This window comes from Salmo salar, chromosome ssa03 (genome assembly GCF_905237065.1).
Source record: "Salmo salar chromosome ssa03, Ssal_v3.1, whole genome shotgun sequence".
NCBI classification, from domain to species: Eukaryota; Metazoa; Chordata; class Actinopteri; order Salmoniformes; family Salmonidae; genus Salmo; species Salmo salar.
Window position 1 is genome coordinate 32082969 of NC_059444.1, and position 18815 is coordinate 32101783.

Sequence of the window (18815 nt, forward strand, 5' to 3'; positions counted from 1 at the left end):
AAAAACCTGATTTTGCTTTGTCATTATGGGGTATTGTGTGTAGACTGATGAGGATTTTGTTTTATTTAATCAATTTTAGAATAAGACTAACATAACAAAATGTGAAAAAAGTCAAGGTGTCTGAATACTTTCCGAATGCAATGTATTTGTGTTGTAAGAATTTGTGTATGAGTGAAGTATGTTTAAGCTACAGTAGACTGGGAGTGCATTTGTATGGGGTTTTCTGTCCTGTACCTCATTTTTCTCCAAGTTGCACTCCTCCATCATCTTATCCCCCTGCTCCTGGAAGGTGATGATGATGAGAGCAACGAAAATGTTGACAAAGAAGAAAGGGAAGACCACGAAGTAGACGACGTAGAAGATGGACATCTCCATCCTGTTGCCCCGACTTGGACCCCTGTCCTCCTCTGTCACATCCACAGAATGCTGCAGGACCCTGGAGGGAAGGAGAGAGAAAGATAGAGAAAGAGAGAATAGTAACACTCTAATGTCTAAACAGTCTCTCTGAATCCTCTATCAAATGGCATTCATTTGGTGTTAGAGCATACACTCTTAGAAAAAAAGGTGCTATCTAGAACCTAAAAGGGCTCTTCGGCTGTCCCCATGGGAGAACCGCTTGATGAGCCCTTTTTGGTTCCAGGTTCAACCCTGTTGGGTTCCATGAAGAACCCTTTCCACAGAGGGTTTTACATAGAAACAAAAAGTGTTCTACCTGGAACCAAAAAGGGCTCTACCTGGAATCAAAAAGGGTTCTCCTATGGGAGACAACCGAAGAACCCTTTTGGAACACTTTTTTTCTAAGAATGTAGGGCTGGGAACATCAGGGACTCACTGCGGCCAGCCCTCTCCAGTGGAAACAGTGAAGAGGGTGAGCAGAGCCCAGCAGACATTGTCATAGTGGAACTCATGTCTCTTCCACTCCCTCTTCTTCACTTCCTTCTTGTCTCGAGTGTAGTCTATGTAATAACCTCTGTAGGAAACAGAATGGTCGTTAGGGGACAGAGCCAGAGGAAGTTAGGATTCCTCTGATCACTCACAAAATGGGTGGTGTGTGGATGATCACGACTTAATGGTATTTATTTATTGATTCGATTATGAAGAGATAAATTAGTAAGGTCAATGTGTATAGCTTTGTTTGTTCCAGTGTGTGTATTGTAAGAGGGGGCAGCAGGCAGTGTGTATATCTGTGTGTTTGACTCACTGGCACTCCTTCTCTGTGTCCATGGAGCTGTCTGTGCAATAGAAGAACTTTCCCTTGAAGAGCTGCACGGCGATGACAGCGAAGATGAACATGAAGAGCTTGTAGACGATGAGGATGTTGAAGACGTTCTTCAGGGATGTCACCACACAGTCAAACACTGCCTGTATAGGAGAAGGAAAGATAATAGCATAATGACATGGTAGCACAAATCGAAGGTAAAAACCCACATTCACTGGAAATTCCTTGAAAGGTTTCATTCATTTTAATGTAGAAGCCAAGGTCAACTAAACATTGACATGTTGGCAGATGAACATAAATTAACATATACACAGTGCATTACCTTGAGTTTGGGGAGTCTCTTGATGGTCTTCAGAGGTCGTAGGACTCTCAGGACCCTGAGGGACTTGATGGTCTTGATGTCTCTGCCTTTGTTGTTCCTGTTGATGTAGACATGTGTTTTAGTGTACTGTGGGGAGAGGGAAGACACACACGCATGCACGCAAACATGCACGAGCGAGTGCACGTACGCACGCACGCACGCACACACACACACATTAACAAAAAAGATCTCAATCTATCTTTTGATGACAAGCAATACTATAGAGAAAATTATCAGAGTAATATGAATTCACTTGTATTCAGTACTTTAAAGTTTTGTAGCTGAGTGGGAAGTATCAGACAAAAGACACGGCGAATCGTGTACAAGAAGTATGGGAAGTGCATGAGAATTCTATGAGAAGTGTATGACAAATTGTACATGACAAGTATGAGAGTGAGAAGTGTTTGCTTTACCCAATCACATTCCTGGAAGCCCCAACAGTGATAAATTCCACAGGAACAACAGAGAAATAGAAGCATAAATAGAGATACACAATGAGGATCACAGTTACAGCTATATCCACAACAGAGAAATCAACACACAGTCATATCTATATATAAGGCAGGGGAGAAGCACAAGTTCATTCATCTCGCAACCCAGAACGGAATATTTGGTGCGTTAGCAAGCTACTTGATTACGTTACTAGTCTGTTAGCCTACAAGACACTGAAAGTTATTTAACACGTTCACCTGTCAGAGGGGAAAGAGTTAAACAAAGACATAAGAAATGCAATATTTATATCCCCGCATGAGGCATCAACCAGAAGATGCTTGTCAGACACTTAGTTTTATATATTTGGAGATATGCTACAGCACAGTGTATAATATATGTGAGTCAGTGAGTCAGTGTGATTACTAATCCAGCACCAGAAGTATTGTGACTCACGTCAGAGCGAAGGCGAACAGAGCTCCCACCACCACGATGAAGTCCAGAATGTTCCACAGGTCACGGAAGTAGGAGCCGTCGTGCAGAAGCAGGCCCAGGTCAATCATCTGGAGGACACAAACACACACCCACATACAAAGGACAACACAGATACACACACACACACACACACACACACACACACACACACACACACACACACACACACACACACACACACACACACACACACACACACACACACACACACAAGACAACATAAGTTACTACACTGAAAACAATGTTACAAGTGTATTTCTGTGCATAGTTTTAGGAGGTTCATAATTGATCATTTCTCTTTGAGTATCTCACCTTTATGATCATTTCAAAAGTGAAGACTCCAGTAAAGACGTAATCAAAGTAACGGAGAACCTAGAAAAGCAAAAACACATCCAACAATTACGTGAGAGGAAATACACAGCTTCACGTCACTGATACAAACATTCCAGATTCATATTGAACTTACCCTGTTTCTGTCAGAGTTGGTGCACACAGGGTCTTCAGCAGCCAGAGCGATGCTGCTAGCCACGATCACCAGCAAGATGGTCATCTCAAAGTAGCGCATGGTCACCACATAGTGACAGATCCTTCTGATCCTACAGATCAAAAAAGAGGAGCGGAGTTGACAGTATCGCATACACTTATGGTCGCTCATACAGGCTCAGAAAAGAGGGTGCAGAATTGTACGTAAAGGGGTACAAACGCTTGCCACTGTAGTGGTACCCTCTACGGTAATTGTACCCTTGTAGTTTGTACCTTAAAAGAGGCAATTGTGTACCTTAGGGGACAAGATAGAAAAAGGTACAAATGTGCCTTTTTAGGCTACCACCACAGTGACAAAGCCGTTTGTTCCTTTTAAGTGGCAAAAATGTACATCTTCTCTATACCAAGACCCTCACATGTACACACCTCTCTACAATCCTACTTCTGACACCGATGTAGCGAATTCAGCCCTGACCAGGACTTGAACCGGAGTCCAGCCAACACCTTAACCATTATACCAAGAGATCCGTACCTCTTGACATTGTCTCTCAGTGTTGGGTCAAGGCCAGGGACCACACCCAAATAAGGTATTTTTATTCCATGAATCATATCACAATCAACTTTAACCAGTTGAATGTGGACACAAATTAGGTTATATCTAATTAAGTATGCACATATATTCTAATAATGTTTTCTGGCCACTGATGAAGTCAGCTTAAATATTTTGGCTTCATTTTGTTAAGACACTTCATGACTGGACTTTGAGATAGCAGATTGGTTAAGGGCTTGTAAATCTACACCTGTTATATTAGGCACATGTGACAAATACGATTTGATTTGAATTGAGATTGTGGATTAATACTTTTTATATACTAAAGAAAGGTACATATAATGAATGTGTCAAATTTTGGGGAAGAAAATGTAATCTAAAATAAACATTTGACAACATATCAACAATTCCCTATGTATAAATCTGGAGAATACGTGTAAAGATAACCACACAACATTTGGTGAATGCAGATGCTTCTGAGGCTGAGAAAAATTTGTTGGCGTATGGGAAGAGTCCACTTTCGAGTAATGGTAGTTACAGACAAGCACACTGAATTTAGACTAACAAACGACAAACTCCTATTTAGACCCAATCACCATCTTTTCAAAGTAAGTTACTACATTTAGACTAGTTTGTAACATTCTCTATGAAATGGGCTTTTAAATTATGTGTGATTCAACGTCGTAAGCTTTGAAATGATGGATGTACAGTTGAAGTCGGAAGTTTACATACAACTTAGCCAAATACATTTAAATACAGTTCCTGACATTTAATCCAAAAAACAATTCCCTGTCTTAAGTCAGATAGGATCACCACTTTATTTTAAGAATGTTAAATGTCAGAATAATAGAATAATAGTAGAGAGAATTATTTATTTCAGCTTTTATTTCCTCATCACATTCCCAGTGGGTCAGAAGTTTACATACACTCAATTAGTATTTGGTAGCATTGCCTTTAAATTGTTTAACTTGGGTATAACGTTTCAGGTAGCCTTCCACAAGCTTCCCACAATAAGTTGGATTTCATATAATGGACAAACACAAAACAGTCCAAATTGGTGAAGTGAAATGATTTTTTTTTTTAATAAAGTTCTGCGTGCATTATGTATTCACCCCCTATGCTATGAAGCCCCTAAATAAGATCTGGTGCAACCAATTACCTTCAGAAATCACATCATTAGTTCAATAAGGTCCACCTGTGTGCAATCTAAGTGTCACATGATCTGTCACATGATCTCAGTATATATACACATGTTCTGAAAGGCCCCAGAGTCTACAACATCACTAAGCAAGGGACACCACCAAGCAAGCGGCACTATGAAGACCAAGGAGCTCTCCAAACAGGACTGGGACAAAGTTGTGGAGACCTACAGATCAGGGTTAGGTTATAAAAAAATATCAGAAACTTTAAACATCTCACGGAGCACTATTACATCCATTATTAAAAAATGTAAAGAATATGGCACCACAACAAACCTGCCAAGAGAGGGTCGCCCACCAAAACTGATGGACCAGGCAAGGAGGGCATTAATAAGAGAGGCAACAAAGAGACCAAAGATAACCCTGAAGGAGCTGCAAAGCTCCACAGTGGAGATTAGAGTATATGTACATAGGACCACTTTAAGCCGTACACTCCACAGAGCTGGGCTTTATGGAAGAGTGGCCAGAAGAAAAACATTGCTTAAAGAAAAAAATAAACAAACACGTTTGGTGTTCGCCAAAAGGCATGTGGGAGACTCCCCAAATATATGGAAGAAGGTACTCTGGTCAGTTGAGACTAAAATTTAGCTTTTTGGCCATCAAGGAAAACGCTATGTCTGGATCAAACCCAACACCTCCCATCACCCCGAGAGCACCATCCCTACAGTGAAGCATGGTGGTGGCAGCATCATACTGTGGGGATGTTTTTCATCAGCAGGGACTGGGAAACTGCTCAGAATTGAAGGAATGATGGATGACCGTAATACAGGGAAATTCTTTTGGTTGAAACCTGTTTCAGTCTTCCAGAGATTTGAGACTGGGACGGAGGTTCACCTTCCAGCAGGACAATGACTCTAAGCATACTGCAAAAGCAACACTCAAGTGGTTCAAGGGGAAACATTTAAATGTCTTGGAATGGCCTTTTCAAAGCTCAGACCTCAATCCAATTGAGAATCTGTGGAATGACGTAAAGATTGCTGTTCACCAGCAGAACCCATCCAACTTGAAGGAGCTGGAACAGTTTTGCCTTGAAGAATGGGCAAAAATCCCAGTGGCTAGATCTGCCAAGCTAATAGAGATATACCCCAAGAGACTTGCAGCTGTAATTGCTGCAAAAGGTGGCTCTACAAAGTATTGACTTTGGTGGGGGTGAATAATTATGCACGTTCAAGTTTTCTTTTTTTTGTCTTATTTCTTGTTTGTTTTACAATAACAAATATTTTGCATCTTTGAAGTGGTAGGCATGTTGTGTAAATCAAATGATACAAACCCCCCCCCCAAAAAATCAATTTTAATTCCAGGTTTTAAGGCAACAAAATAGGAAAAATGCCAAGAGGGGTGAATAATTTCTCAAGCCACTATACGTGACAGGCGGTCCTCATGAGAGCCAGTTTCATCATAGCGCTTGATAGTTTTCGCGACTGCACTTGAAGAAACTTTCAAAATTCTTGAAATGTTCCATATTGACTGACCTTCATGACTTAAAGTCATGATGGATTGTCGTTTTTCTTTGCGTATTTGAGCTGTTCTTGCATAATATGGACTTGGTCTTTTACCAAATAGGGCTATCTTCTGTATACCCCCCCTACCTTGTCACAACACAACTGATTGGCTCAAACGCATAAAGAAGGAAAGAAATTTCACAAATTAACTTTTAAGAAGGCACACATGTACATTTAAATGCATTCCAGGTGTCTAACTCATGAAGCTGGTTGTGAGAATGCCAAGAGTGTGAAAAGTTGTCATCAAGGCAAAGGGTTGCTATTTGAAAAATCTCAAATATAAAATAGATTTTGATTTGTTTAACACCTTTTTGGTTACTACATGATTCAATATGTGTTATTTCATAGCGTTGATGTCTTCACTATTATTCTACAATGTAGAAAATAGTAAAAAATAAAGAAAAACCCCTGAATGAGTAGGTGTTCTAAAACTTTTGATCAGTAGTGTACCTCTGAAGATACATTATGTGCATTCTAATATTTTTGTACCGCAGGGAACAATATGGTACCCTAACCATACCTTTTTCTCTGAGAATGAGAGTGCTGTACAGCTACAGTGCATGAGAGAGAAACACAATAGCCTACGTATACTAAAAGGGATCAAAGAAACATGTTTCTGAGTCCTTTTATAAAACTGAACTGAATTGATTAGTACCGCACTAGAATGCATGCCAAAACATGACCAGGAAGGAGAGTCTTACGGATTGGAGGCCTTGAAGAGGAACATGCTGTCAGGAGGTACAGGTTTGGGCGGGCTGGCCTCCTCCTGCGCCTCCTTCTCCTCCTTTTCCTTCTCCTTCTCCTTCCTTTCAGGCTGGTACACATCCATCTCTTTGCTGCTGTGTAAAGCTACATGTAAATTGAAGATAAAACAAGTCCATCGTTATCGTTACCATCCTTGTTCCAGCAGGAAACGGTACAGAACAGTCAATGGCAATTACATTGCTTTCAATGAACTAGAATGTATCAAGCTACGAATGTCGGTCAAGAGCGACTATATGGAAGCATACCTGTCATAGGGATGATCTCCAGCAGTGGCTGTTCTCCAGACATCTCTATGATCACACTAGTCTGGCTGTCTAGGACTTGGCCTGGCTCCTCACCCTCCTCACGGTTCAGGGAGGCTGGGTTGTTTTCTGAATCATTGACCCCGGATGCTGCCTGGAGCTCTGGGGGGTCTGTGAACTGTTCTGGGGCTGGCTCCAATGGAGGATCCTGAGACAGGGGCTCACACTGCCCGGTTTCCCCCACCTCGCCCTCCTCCATCTGGGGTGGAGGGTCCAACAGGGGTGGGGGTAGGGACTCAGGGAAGTCATCACATAGGGGAGGCTCAGGGATGTCTGCAATACACACTCTGAAGAGGAGGTGTATGGAAGAGAATGTGTGGATGTGTTTAGACACTTAGCCAATCCTAATGTGGGCCTGAAGTCTTATCTCACGAATCACAATGCCTTAACCCTTAGTGTAAAAGAATGGAACCTAGCACCACTGTCTTACCTCAGATGCTCTTCTTCACTCTCTAAGTTGACAATGCTGGCTCCTTTTTCCTGGCCCGACACTCCTCCCTCCACCTCGGCGACCTCTCCTTTGTCCGTCTTCTCCTCTTTTTCTTCTTTCTCCTCCCTCTCTTCTAGTATCTTCCTCTCTCTGCTGCCTGATTCTGTGACCTCCTCATGTGGGGACTCTCTGCTCTTGGCCTCAGCCCGGGCCTCACGATGACGGTGCCTCCTATGCCGAGCCACCCCTCCCTCCTCCGCCCCCCCAAGGCCAGGCCTGAACTTCCGGGCCACCCTGTGCCTCCTGTCCCCACCGGCGGGTCGATGGTGCACTGCTCTCTCCTCAACCAATGTAAACAGAGGCCTAGGCTCAGAGTCTGGAGGTTCCGGCAGCCGGATGGCGATGGACATCGGGGGTTCAGGCATGGGCATGATCCCGGACATGGGCGACTCGGGCAGGTGACCGGGACTGGGGTCTGGGGAACGGGTGGGTGCGCGGTAGGCGGTGGTAGGGTTGTCAGTGGTGTCCTCGGTGGGGCTGCCTCCGAACAGCACCTCCTGGCTCTCCATCTGGCGCCGCTTGCGTAACTGGTTGGCCCTCTGCTCCCACACGGATCTTCCGCCTCTTCCTCCTCCTCCTCCCCCCCTCCTCCGTCTGTCACGGCGGTTGGAGAAGGCGTTGGCCCCATTGGGGGGCTGGTCAGCTCCGCCCGGGGCGCCGCTCTCCTCCTCCTCTTCGGGGACGGCCATACGGCCCCTGTGAATGGCTTTCTTCCTGCGGAGATAGGGCCTCCTCCTCCTCCTACAGAGCACAACACAAAGCCTGTCACTAGAGGGCAGCATCACGCCTATGTCATATGTACACTTACATATCAATGAAAGGATACATTTCAACAATAAATACAGTATAAACATATTACATATTATATAACATTGTATGTATTCATGTATGTATGTATGTAAGTCAATAATGAAGTACGAAAATTGCATGACATATATTAACATTTTGACTCAGATATATTGCATATTGTATGGCTAAAGATTAATTGAATTCACATATTGAATTATCATCTAAATAAAACAAACATCCATAAATTCAATTGAAATTCAAATGATGAAAGTACCTGGGAAGAAAGCACACAAACTCAAAAAGCCACAAAAACAAAAAGGAATAGTGCAGGATTAAAATAGGGAAATACTGTTATATCTAGCAATTAACTTCTTCTAAGATAAAGGAAATGGAATTAGGTGTCACGGGGTACAGACAAACAACTTTACTTACGGGTATTCAAACTCTTTTGTAGTCCATGTAATCAATGAGTGATTGGTTGAAAACAAGACATTAGTGATTTTGGAACAAAGACAGAACAGAACCTTGTGACACAGTCCAAAACCAGGTCAAGGGTCAAGGCCAATGGTCAACAGACGTCACCTTAATGCCAGTCTAGTATATTTGGTTATATCTTATTTTATTTTTCTTATAATTATATTTTTATATTTGGCAAGGGGATTTGGCTTTGACGGCTTGATAAATGGATCCAAATCCTGTTCACTTAGAAAAATCATTATTTCCTAAGTAGTGACAGTGGATGTTTATAAATCTTATCAGATAACAGTGGTTATCCAAGTTACAAATTGTTTCACCTTGACCGTACAGGGGCAGTGGTAGAATTTAGACTTCTATATTTTGTCATATCTATTTTGGTCAGTGCAACATAACAGGCATAGAGTAACAAGACAACAAGATGGAAGCAGCATTAGATAACATTACACCATAGTACAGTATATGTATCAAAAGCAGCACCATCTTGACAGCTCTGAAACACATAGGACTGACACTCAAATATGTAGTAACAGACAAATGACAGAGTCAGCGTAACGTGCCTGGAGAAGATCAGAGGACAGTACAATCCATGCATCCTTTTTCCCCCTACCTGTACCTGTTACAGAGGGAGCAGAATGGTTGGTGGTGCTTATACACTAAGCACATACTATGCTTATAATTGCCCTGTCATTTGGTTTAATTTACCTGTTGACTGACATGCACAAATAAACAAATTTGAGATAAATAAAAACATGCGTGTATGACTGGCCTGTTATCTTTCTTAATTTGCCTGTTGAATGACATGCTCAAATAAACCCCAAAAAGTGTCATTAAAATCATGCATTATCCTTTAGCAAGTCCCCAGAACAACATCATATTTATGAGCGAAGATGCTTGTCATGACTAGGATGTGCGCCTCATCCCTAATTTCACTAATGAATTTCCATTACACATGCTATGTAACAGGCAGGTACACATACATTTTCCACACTCAGAACATGCCTCTCTAACCCTGAAGACTCATCATGCAGCTGCACTTAAGGAAAATAAACATTCTTCCTGGTAACGCCTACATCAGATTCTCAAAGAGAATAGCGGATCCTTATTTTTCTGTGGGTGTTATGGCTGTGTAATCAATAGATATTGAGAAAACATCATGATCACCCCTCAGATTCAATCTCCTCCTAATCATTATCAAGGCTAGGCCAAAGTAGGTGACTGACCAACTGCCATTGTGATAAAGGTATAAACAGAACACTTACTCAGACATCGGGCCATCTCTGCCTCTGGCGTATCTTGCATTGAAAAACTCCTCTTCCTCCTCTTCGTCCTAACAAAGGTAAAATAAAAACAATATGTAAATAATTTACATCCCACAATTAGTTTATGATATAGGGCAGATATGGCCTTAGGTCATGACCCTTACACATTTCTTCGAAAGCACTTATTTTTATTTAAAGATACCCCATTCCATAAAAACTCTTAAAACAGTACTACACACCTTGGTGAGTTCCTGTGCGTTGGCAAGGTTATCCACAGCGATGGCCAAGAAGACATTGAGTAGTGTATCTGTTCACAGTATGGTCAAGAGTCCTAACAGGGGTGGATGAAACTGCAATACATGAATTAGGTTACTGTCGGACAGTTCCACAAAACATCTGAAATACATTGAAAACAAGTGGAATCGCTTTAAACGGTTATCCCCTGGGTTGTACTCAGTCCATCTTTTCCCCCAATAAATCAACCCATGACCCTACAACTACTTTAGGTCTATGCTACAACTTTCAAAGAAAAAGAAAGATACATGTAAACCTATCGACAATGTCAGCAGAATCTGTCACTTGTGGTTAGCAGGATGATGAGCAAGGATACAGTTCCCAAACAGGGTGAGCACTATGAAGTATATGGAGGACCACATGCCGTACTGCACTCCTCCTTGGGAGCGGATGCCATTGTACATCACCTCATTCCAGTCCTCACCAGTCAGAATCTAGATTGAAAAGTACAAGATCTATAATGATCAGCCTCTTGAAATCTGAATGAAAGTAATATGCAAACAGAAAGCATAAAGTGCATTCGGAAAGTATTCAGACCACTTTACTTTTTCCACATTTTGTTAAGTTACAGACTTATTCTAAAATGGGTTAAATTGTTTTTCTTTCTCATCAATCTACACACAATCAGTACCTTATAATGACAAAGCAGAAACCTGAAATATCACATTTACATAAGTTTACTCAGTACCTTGTTGAAGCACCTTTGGCAGTGATTACAGCCTCGAGCATTCTTGGGTATGACACTACAAGCTTGGCACACCTGTTTTGGTTTTTGATTCTTCTCAGCAGATCCTCTCAAGCTCTGTCAGGTTGGATGGGGAGCGTCACTGCACAGCATATTTTCAGGTCTCTTCAGAGATGCTCGATCAGTTCAGGTCCGGGCTATGGCTGGGCCACTCAAGGACATTCAGAGACTTGTCCCGAAGTCACTCTTGCGTTGTCTTGGCTGTGTGCTTAGGGTCGCTGTCCTGTTGGAAGGTGAACCTTCGCCCCAGTCTGAGGTCCTGAGCTCTAGAGCAGGTTTTCATCAACAATCTTTCTGTACTTTGCTCCGGTCATCATTCCTTCAATCCTGACTAGTCTCCCAGTCCCAGCCAATGAAAAACATCCCCACAGCATGATGCTGCCACCACCATGCTTCACCGTCAGGATGGTGCCAGGTTTCCTCCGGACTTGACGCTTGGCAATCAGGCCAAATAGTTCAATCTTGGTTTCATCAGACCAGAGAATCTTGTTTCTCATGGTCTGAGAGTCCTTTAGGTGCCATCTGGCAACTCTAAGAGGGCTGTCATGTGCCTTTTACTGATGAGTGGCTTCCGTCTGGCTACTCTACCATAAACGCCTGATTGGTGGAACGCTGCAGAGATGGTTGTCCTTCTGGAAGGTTCTCCTGTCTCCACGGAGAAACTCTGGAGCTCTGTCAGAGTGGCTATCGAGTTCTTGGCCACCTCCCTTACCATGGCCCTTCTCCCCCGATTGCTAAGTTTGGCCGGGCGACCAGCTCTAGGAAGAGTCTTGGTGGTTACAACCTCTTCCATTTAAGAATGACGGAGGCCATTGTGTTCTTCGGGACCTTCAATGTTGCAGAAATGTTTTGGTGCCCGTCCCCAGATCTGTGCCTCGACACAATCCGGTCTCGGAGCTCTATGGACAATATCTTCAACCTCATGGCTTGGTTTTTGCTCTGACATGCACTGTCAACTGTATATAGACAGGTGTATGACTTTCCAAATCATGTCCAATTCATTGAGTTTACCACAGGTGGACTCCAATCAAGTTGTAGAAAGGGAAGGAGTCTGAATACTTTCCGAATGCACTGTATCTTATAAAATGCTAACACACAAATGCATTATGGGCCATAATTGAATCACATCGTTAACAGTGTTCTTTCTCCCTGCAGAGTTAAAAATGTCAGAACTAGTATTATTTGATTTGTCTCGGAAACACAGTTTATGGTTTTGATCAAACATTCTTCCATATTTCACAGCTCTGACATGTATGTGCATATGTGTATGTATGGGATGCTAGTAGATGGAGGGGGAGGTGAGCAGTGAGCAGAGTTGTTCCATTTTGGCCCTTGGAGGTTGTGGGAGATATTCCCGGGTAGGTTATGTGTGTCACAATGGAGAAGCCAGTGAGAGGAACGGTCTGGAGTGTACGAGCCAAACCTGGAACACTGTCATGATGGCAGCTGGAAACGTGTCAAAGTTGGCAGGAGTGTAATCTTCAAAGATGAACCTAAAGGGAGAGAAAGAATGGATGGGCAGATATGACCGGGGAAGAAGAGGAGGAAGAAGTGGGAAGAGGAGGTGGTGGAAATTGCTATTTTCAACTAGACGTGTAATTTCAGGTCTATCATTCCATTTCCGACGCAGCAAAACAAAACATGGCAAGCTTCAAGCTGCATCTGAAGTTATATTTGTAAATATATGGAGACGTGATGATGGCCAATACACATCATTAGTCAATGAACAGATCAACTGAAAATACAGTCATGGGACCTGGGACCTGTGCATACCAAAACATATTGACATCCTAATATTGGTGAAGCACTGAATCACTATCCTGAGATCAGTGACACCCTATCTAAGTGTTCCCAACCCTCTGGTTGTGCTCACCTGCCCCCAAAGAGCTGCATGCCCAGCAGGGCAAAGACGACGATGAAGAGGAAAATGAGGAAGAGCAGACTGATGATGGACTTCATGGAACTCATAAGAGACACAACCAGGTTCCTAAGAGATGCCCAGTACCTGGTCAAGAAAAAAGGAAAAAAGGTTCACATACAAACTAGACAGACCTCGACATCTTCCGTTTGCCATTTTAATGTATTTTGGAGAGTAATACATTGCACTTACAGCAGTATAACCAATGCTGACCCTACATTTACATTTGAGCAATTTAGCAGAAGCTCTTATCCAGAGCGACTTACAAAAGTGCATTCATCTTAAGATAGCTAGGTGAGACAACCACATATCACAGTCGTAGCAAGTGCATTTTCCCTCAACAAAGTAGTTATCAGACAGATCAGTGCTAGTAGGAAAAGACAGCAGTAACACTAATGCTGACCCTACCGTAACCTTTAACCTAGAATGGTAATACATTGTACTTACAGCAGTAAAAATATTGCTGACCCTACCCTAACCCTAACCCTAGAATGGTAATACATTATACTTACAGCAGCAACACTAATGTTGACCCTAACCCTCATTCTGGTTGATGTCCCACTCACTTGGTGATCTTAAAGATCCTCAGGAGTCTCAGTGCCCTCAGGACGCTGATGCCAAAGGACATGCCAGGCCGGAAAAAGCCCCACACCACCTCAAAGATGCTGCCAACTATCACCTGCACGGGAGAGACACCACGCAACATTCAAACACCATAAGAGAAGTTACGACAAACCTTTATCATTAAGAACACACATTAGTCAGCAATATAGGACAGTATCACATAAGAATAGCACTTAATTGTCCATATTGTTAGACATGAAATGTCTTGTTGTTTTTCCTAATTCCCTAATATAACACACCTTGATTCACCTGTACAACCATAAGAACATCTTATGTTGACCCACTTCTAATTCTTGGTTCACCATAAGCTAACGTGGAGTAAAATGAATGAACTCACTCCGCAGTCGAAGCAGTTGAAGGAGGAGTGGAAATAGAGCCGGAAACCCAGGCCGTACATCTTTAAGAACATCTCTGCCAAAAAGAGCCCCAGGAAAACAAACTCCGCATAGTCTGAAGAAAAAATAAATCATTATGAATCAAAGACTGGGCAAATGTTCACAGTTTTTTCTGTTCAAACCAAGCTATTTAGCTTTTTTTTCATTTTATAAACTCTGTACAACAGAAGAACCACATCTCCATAGTCTAGAAGTATATTTGAAAGCCGGCCAGATTGCATTGATAGTTTGCTACTGTAACTGTAAATACACTAAATAGCCTATACTTAGGACCTGGAGTTTCTTCTGAATGTGCAATCGTTGTTGTAAAAAGGGCTAATAAAGACACATTTTCATTCATTGATTGGTTGATTGATAGTCCAGCCCAGACGTACACAAGAAGGTGGAGAGCCATTCGGGCTGGTTGTGATGTACGATGGCCACACAGATGGTGTTGAGAGCCACCAGGCTGAGGACGGTCCAGTAGAAGGTGTCGGTCTTCACCATGCGCCGCAGGGAGATACGCAGCATACGCTCCTTACGACGTATATACGCTAACGGGCCACGCCGCACTGTACGGATCCGCATACGAGGTGCTCCTGGGGCAGGAAGAATGAGAAGAGAGGATGAGTAAATAGAAAGAAAGAGAGCGAGAGGAAGGATATGGAGAAAGAAAAAGGGCAGGGTTGGAGAGGAGAGAGAAAGGGTGTTGAAAATAGTAAATATGTCAAATAGAGGTCAAATACAGTAGATATTGGGGAAAGAGAGCAGATATGAAGGTGGGGAGAATGACAAAAAGACCCCTAAATATGAGGATCTGAGCTGTGTGTTCCTCTCTCACCTATAGTGGAGATCTCTGCATCCCCAGGACCTCCTCTATGCTTAGCATTTTTACTGGTGGCCCGCTTCAGCACTGAATACACACACAACAGAAAATTAGGACAAACAATAGCATAGATAGAACAACAGATGCTTATAAGCATAACGGCACAACATATTTCACTTGCCAGCCATTTCGTCCAAAAGGAACTACAAGCTAGTTATAGAGATAATGATATATTAATGGATGGAAATGGTAATGTTGACATACTAACTTTCAGGGCAAACTGACTGAAATACTCTGAACATGAGAGGAAGGAGGAAGAGACAATTAAATGTGGCTTTATTGATGGCAACTTTTTGCTAGGTTGATAAGGTATGGTGTAAATGAAAGTGTCATATGAACCATTCGTTTTCCAAAAAGGAGTGAGACTCACAAAAACATGATAAAAACAAGACTGTTGACAGAGGATATATCACTACAGGCGTGCGCCAAGCCATTTTCACCTTGCTGTTACCAAGACACCCGCGATGTTCACACAGTAATCAAAGCAAATTAACTTCTTGAGGGTTTTACGGTATATTTTCCTCTGAAAGAGGTTTAGCCTTTTCACTGCAATTTTCAATTGTCTGCAGCAGCTCTAAGCTAATGGAGGTCAAAGAGAAACAACATGTCTGCCTTTGTTTACAACTGGAGTTAAAGTGTAGTGTAGTGGATGGAGAGAGGCAGGTTGTGTAACAATTTTGGAACATGGTATAGAACATTCAAAAACATTGTACTGTACTGTAAGTGTAGCGGAGTTAAGAAGGTACCGGAAACTCATTCCACAGCAGCTTGAAATGTCGCGGATTGAGCTTTCCAATTAGATATTTTCCCGGCAGCCAAAACCATTGGAACGTTGTCAAGGAGAGGAATCACGTGTTTTGCAAAGCAGAGGATCACTGGTTCAAGCCCAGTAAGGGGCATTTGGACAGTAGAGGAAGCAAAGCTCTTAGCAGCACACTGACCCCTGTTGTTACATAAGGATTTACTGACGTGAACGTGGGAGGAAAGGACTTCAGCACAATTGAATTCACCATTGTGGTGGTGACTCCTCTCAATGAATTGTGTTTTCTGGTTCTTACCATCTAAAGCAGATCTCCCTGAATTCTTGTTCTCCTCCGCCAGCATCACCTCCTCTGAAACATTGGGATGAACATGTCATTGTCATCCACACAAAGTGAATTCCAGGTCAATCATAAAGTGCTCCTGAAACATAAACAGGGCTCTCTCTCTCTCTTTCCCTTAGCACTCTCAGAAGATCGTGAGCAAATCATGGGGCTAACCTGTTTAAAGGTAATATTGAGATGATTTTATTAGCATTACAAAGGTGAGTATTTGGGCTGAATGCATAGTGTTGCATAGTGTTGATGCTCTGAGAGGGGGAAGAACTCATCATCAGGTAAGAGCTCATCCAGGTAGCAGGCCCTGATGACGCCCTGCACAGAGGGAACACTTACTGATTTCTATGACTAATGCATACATTCAAACACAGACGGATGGACGTGTGGATGTGCACACACACACGGACATTCACACGCACACACACACACACACATACAGATGAGCATACACACACACAGATGAGTGAACACCCACCCACACGGATGGACGTGTGGATGTGCACACACACACACACACACACACACACACACACACACACACACACACACACACACACACACACACACACACACACACACACAGAGGGAACACTTACTGATTTCTATGACTAATGCATACATTCAAACACAGACAGATAGACGCGTGGATGTGCACACATACACAGACATTCACACGCACACACACACACACACAGATGAGCGTACACACACGGATGAGTGAACACACACCCACACGCATGCGCACACGCTCACACACACAGATATGCACAGACTCGCACTCACACATTTACACTTGCGTCAAGGAGTCCGCATCACCTTCCTCTCAAACTCTACTTGCGTGGGAGAAAGATACTGTAGATTGCCATTATAGCACTGCAGCTTCACAAAGTCACCCTCCATCAACATATTCACCAGGTAGCTCCATCACGGCAGATCCACTTGGATCTTATAATACATACATTTTTGCGTCTTATGTAGTTATCGCTCGGGTGGTAGCGGTTGTAAGATAACAGTACAGTACCTGCTCGGTCTATCCAGGCTCTGTATCCGTTGAGTTCTCTCTCCACCTGCTGTTGACGTCTCAGCTTCATGAAGGCTCTCCTGTTCTCCACCCGCTCCCTCTCTTTGGCAAACTCCCTACACACGCAGGACATGAGGCAATCCATTGTTTCCTCTTCCAAAACCCTCATAAAATCACACACAAACGTCCACATGTGCACGCACACACACATACACACATACACACAGCTTTTATTTACTCACCCAGAGAGGACTCCCAACACCAGGTTGAGTACGAAGAATGAGCCAATAATGATGAGAGGAATAAAGTACATCCAATTCCACATAGAGCCCAAGGCATCGTTGGTCTAAAGGAGGTACAATAGACAGGTATAGGGTACATAAATACAGGTACAGACTTAACGCTTCACTACTGAAGAGTTACTATGTAAGAACAAGGGGCTATGCATTCTCTGGAAATCAAGCACAATGCGGAAGCTGTGCCACAATGCCGTGCGCCGGGAACGCATCACACACGCACATTGTGGGTTATTTCCACAGGACAACATAGCCCCTCATTGATTATCCCTTACTTCAATGTCTCTACCTTAAAAATAGTTCCTAAAAAATACTTTGAGTAATCTGTTCTCACATTGTAGAGTACAGCTGTCCATCCCTCCATGGTGATGCACTGGAAGACAGTGAGCACAGCGAACAGGATGTTGTCAAACTGGGTGATGCCGTTGTTGGGGCCAATCCATGACCCGATGCAGTCATACTTTTCCGGACACTTCCTCACTCCACACGCAAACTCCACCTCGGTCGTATCCATCGTCTCATTTTCTAACACAGGACAAGGCAGGGGTTGTGGAGGTTAACGTGTAGGTAGCTTGTTACTTTCTACACAAAAATAACAGTGTCGCAGCTTTTTCATTGTTTGATTACATTAGCGCTGCATCTGACCTTTTCAATGTGACAAAGTTGCCTACATCCAATTTAGACCTTTTAAATGAATGATATGTACCCATTGATTTTTGAAGAATGTAACTTATAAAAAACCCATTAGCTTAGTTCAACTGTCGTTGCCCATCTGAACCCAAAATATAAGCTTGTTTTATAGGTCCCGTGTGGCTCAGTGGGTAGAGCATGCCGCTTGCAACGCCAGGGTAGGGGGTTTGATTTCCACGGGGGACCAGTTGGAAAATGTATGCACTCACTACTGTAAGTGTGTCTGCTAAATGTAAAAAATGATACTCCATTGTTTGTAAGCAAAGTAATTGAGAACAAACACTGTATATCCTCAAAACATTGTTAAAACTAACATTTTGATATCATGGATGGTCAGTCCTGGCATCCATAACTCTGTCTATGAATTTGAGAGTGGTTACATTTCTCCAGCCCCATCCCTCAGCTGTTTACCAAAACAGTGGCAGGGTAAACGCTTTGTTTTTGTTTGAAATGCAGATTGCTCTTTAAGAGGGCAATAAGGTTTAGGAGTAGCGTATGTCTAAGAGCGTTAACCTTAATTACAACAGGAGAGCTGTGATCCTTCCTCCTT

At 42.8% G+C, this 18815-nt stretch overlaps 1 protein-coding gene across 2 annotated transcripts in view; it reads right to left on the reverse strand.

Annotated features, from left to right (window-relative positions):
* LOC106599779 (voltage-dependent R-type calcium channel subunit alpha-1E) overlaps positions 1-18815 on the reverse strand; it is an 88862-nt gene that overhangs the window by 18930 nt on the left and 51117 nt on the right. For both annotated transcript variants that reach the window (XM_045714728.1, XM_045714727.1), the window contains exons 5-28: positions 17910-18100; positions 17522-17625; positions 17280-17395; positions 16220-16273; positions 15117-15188; positions 14671-14874; positions 14239-14351; positions 13844-13956; positions 13233-13364; positions 12783-12852; positions 10931-11048; positions 10560-10627; positions 10321-10388; positions 7736-8536; positions 7249-7592; positions 6940-7087; positions 2971-3100; positions 2817-2876; positions 2466-2572; positions 1994-2005; positions 1542-1638; positions 1202-1362; positions 833-970; positions 235-436 (exon numbers count right to left, since the gene is read on the reverse strand). In XM_045714728.1, coding sequence (XP_045570684.1) covers positions 235-436; positions 833-970; positions 1202-1362; positions 1542-1638; positions 1994-2005; positions 2466-2572; positions 2817-2876; positions 2971-3100; positions 6940-7087; positions 7249-7592; positions 7736-8536; positions 10321-10388; positions 10560-10627; positions 10931-11048; positions 12783-12852; positions 13233-13364; positions 13844-13956; positions 14239-14351; positions 14671-14874; positions 15117-15188; positions 16220-16273; positions 17280-17395; positions 17522-17625; positions 17910-18100 — 3623 coding nt within the window. The remainder of the gene's footprint in view (positions 1-234; positions 437-832; positions 971-1201; positions 1363-1541; positions 1639-1993; positions 2006-2465; positions 2573-2816; positions 2877-2970; positions 3101-6939; positions 7088-7248; positions 7593-7735; positions 8537-10320; positions 10389-10559; positions 10628-10930; positions 11049-12782; positions 12853-13232; positions 13365-13843; positions 13957-14238; positions 14352-14670; positions 14875-15116; positions 15189-16219; positions 16274-17279; positions 17396-17521; positions 17626-17909; positions 18101-18815) is intronic.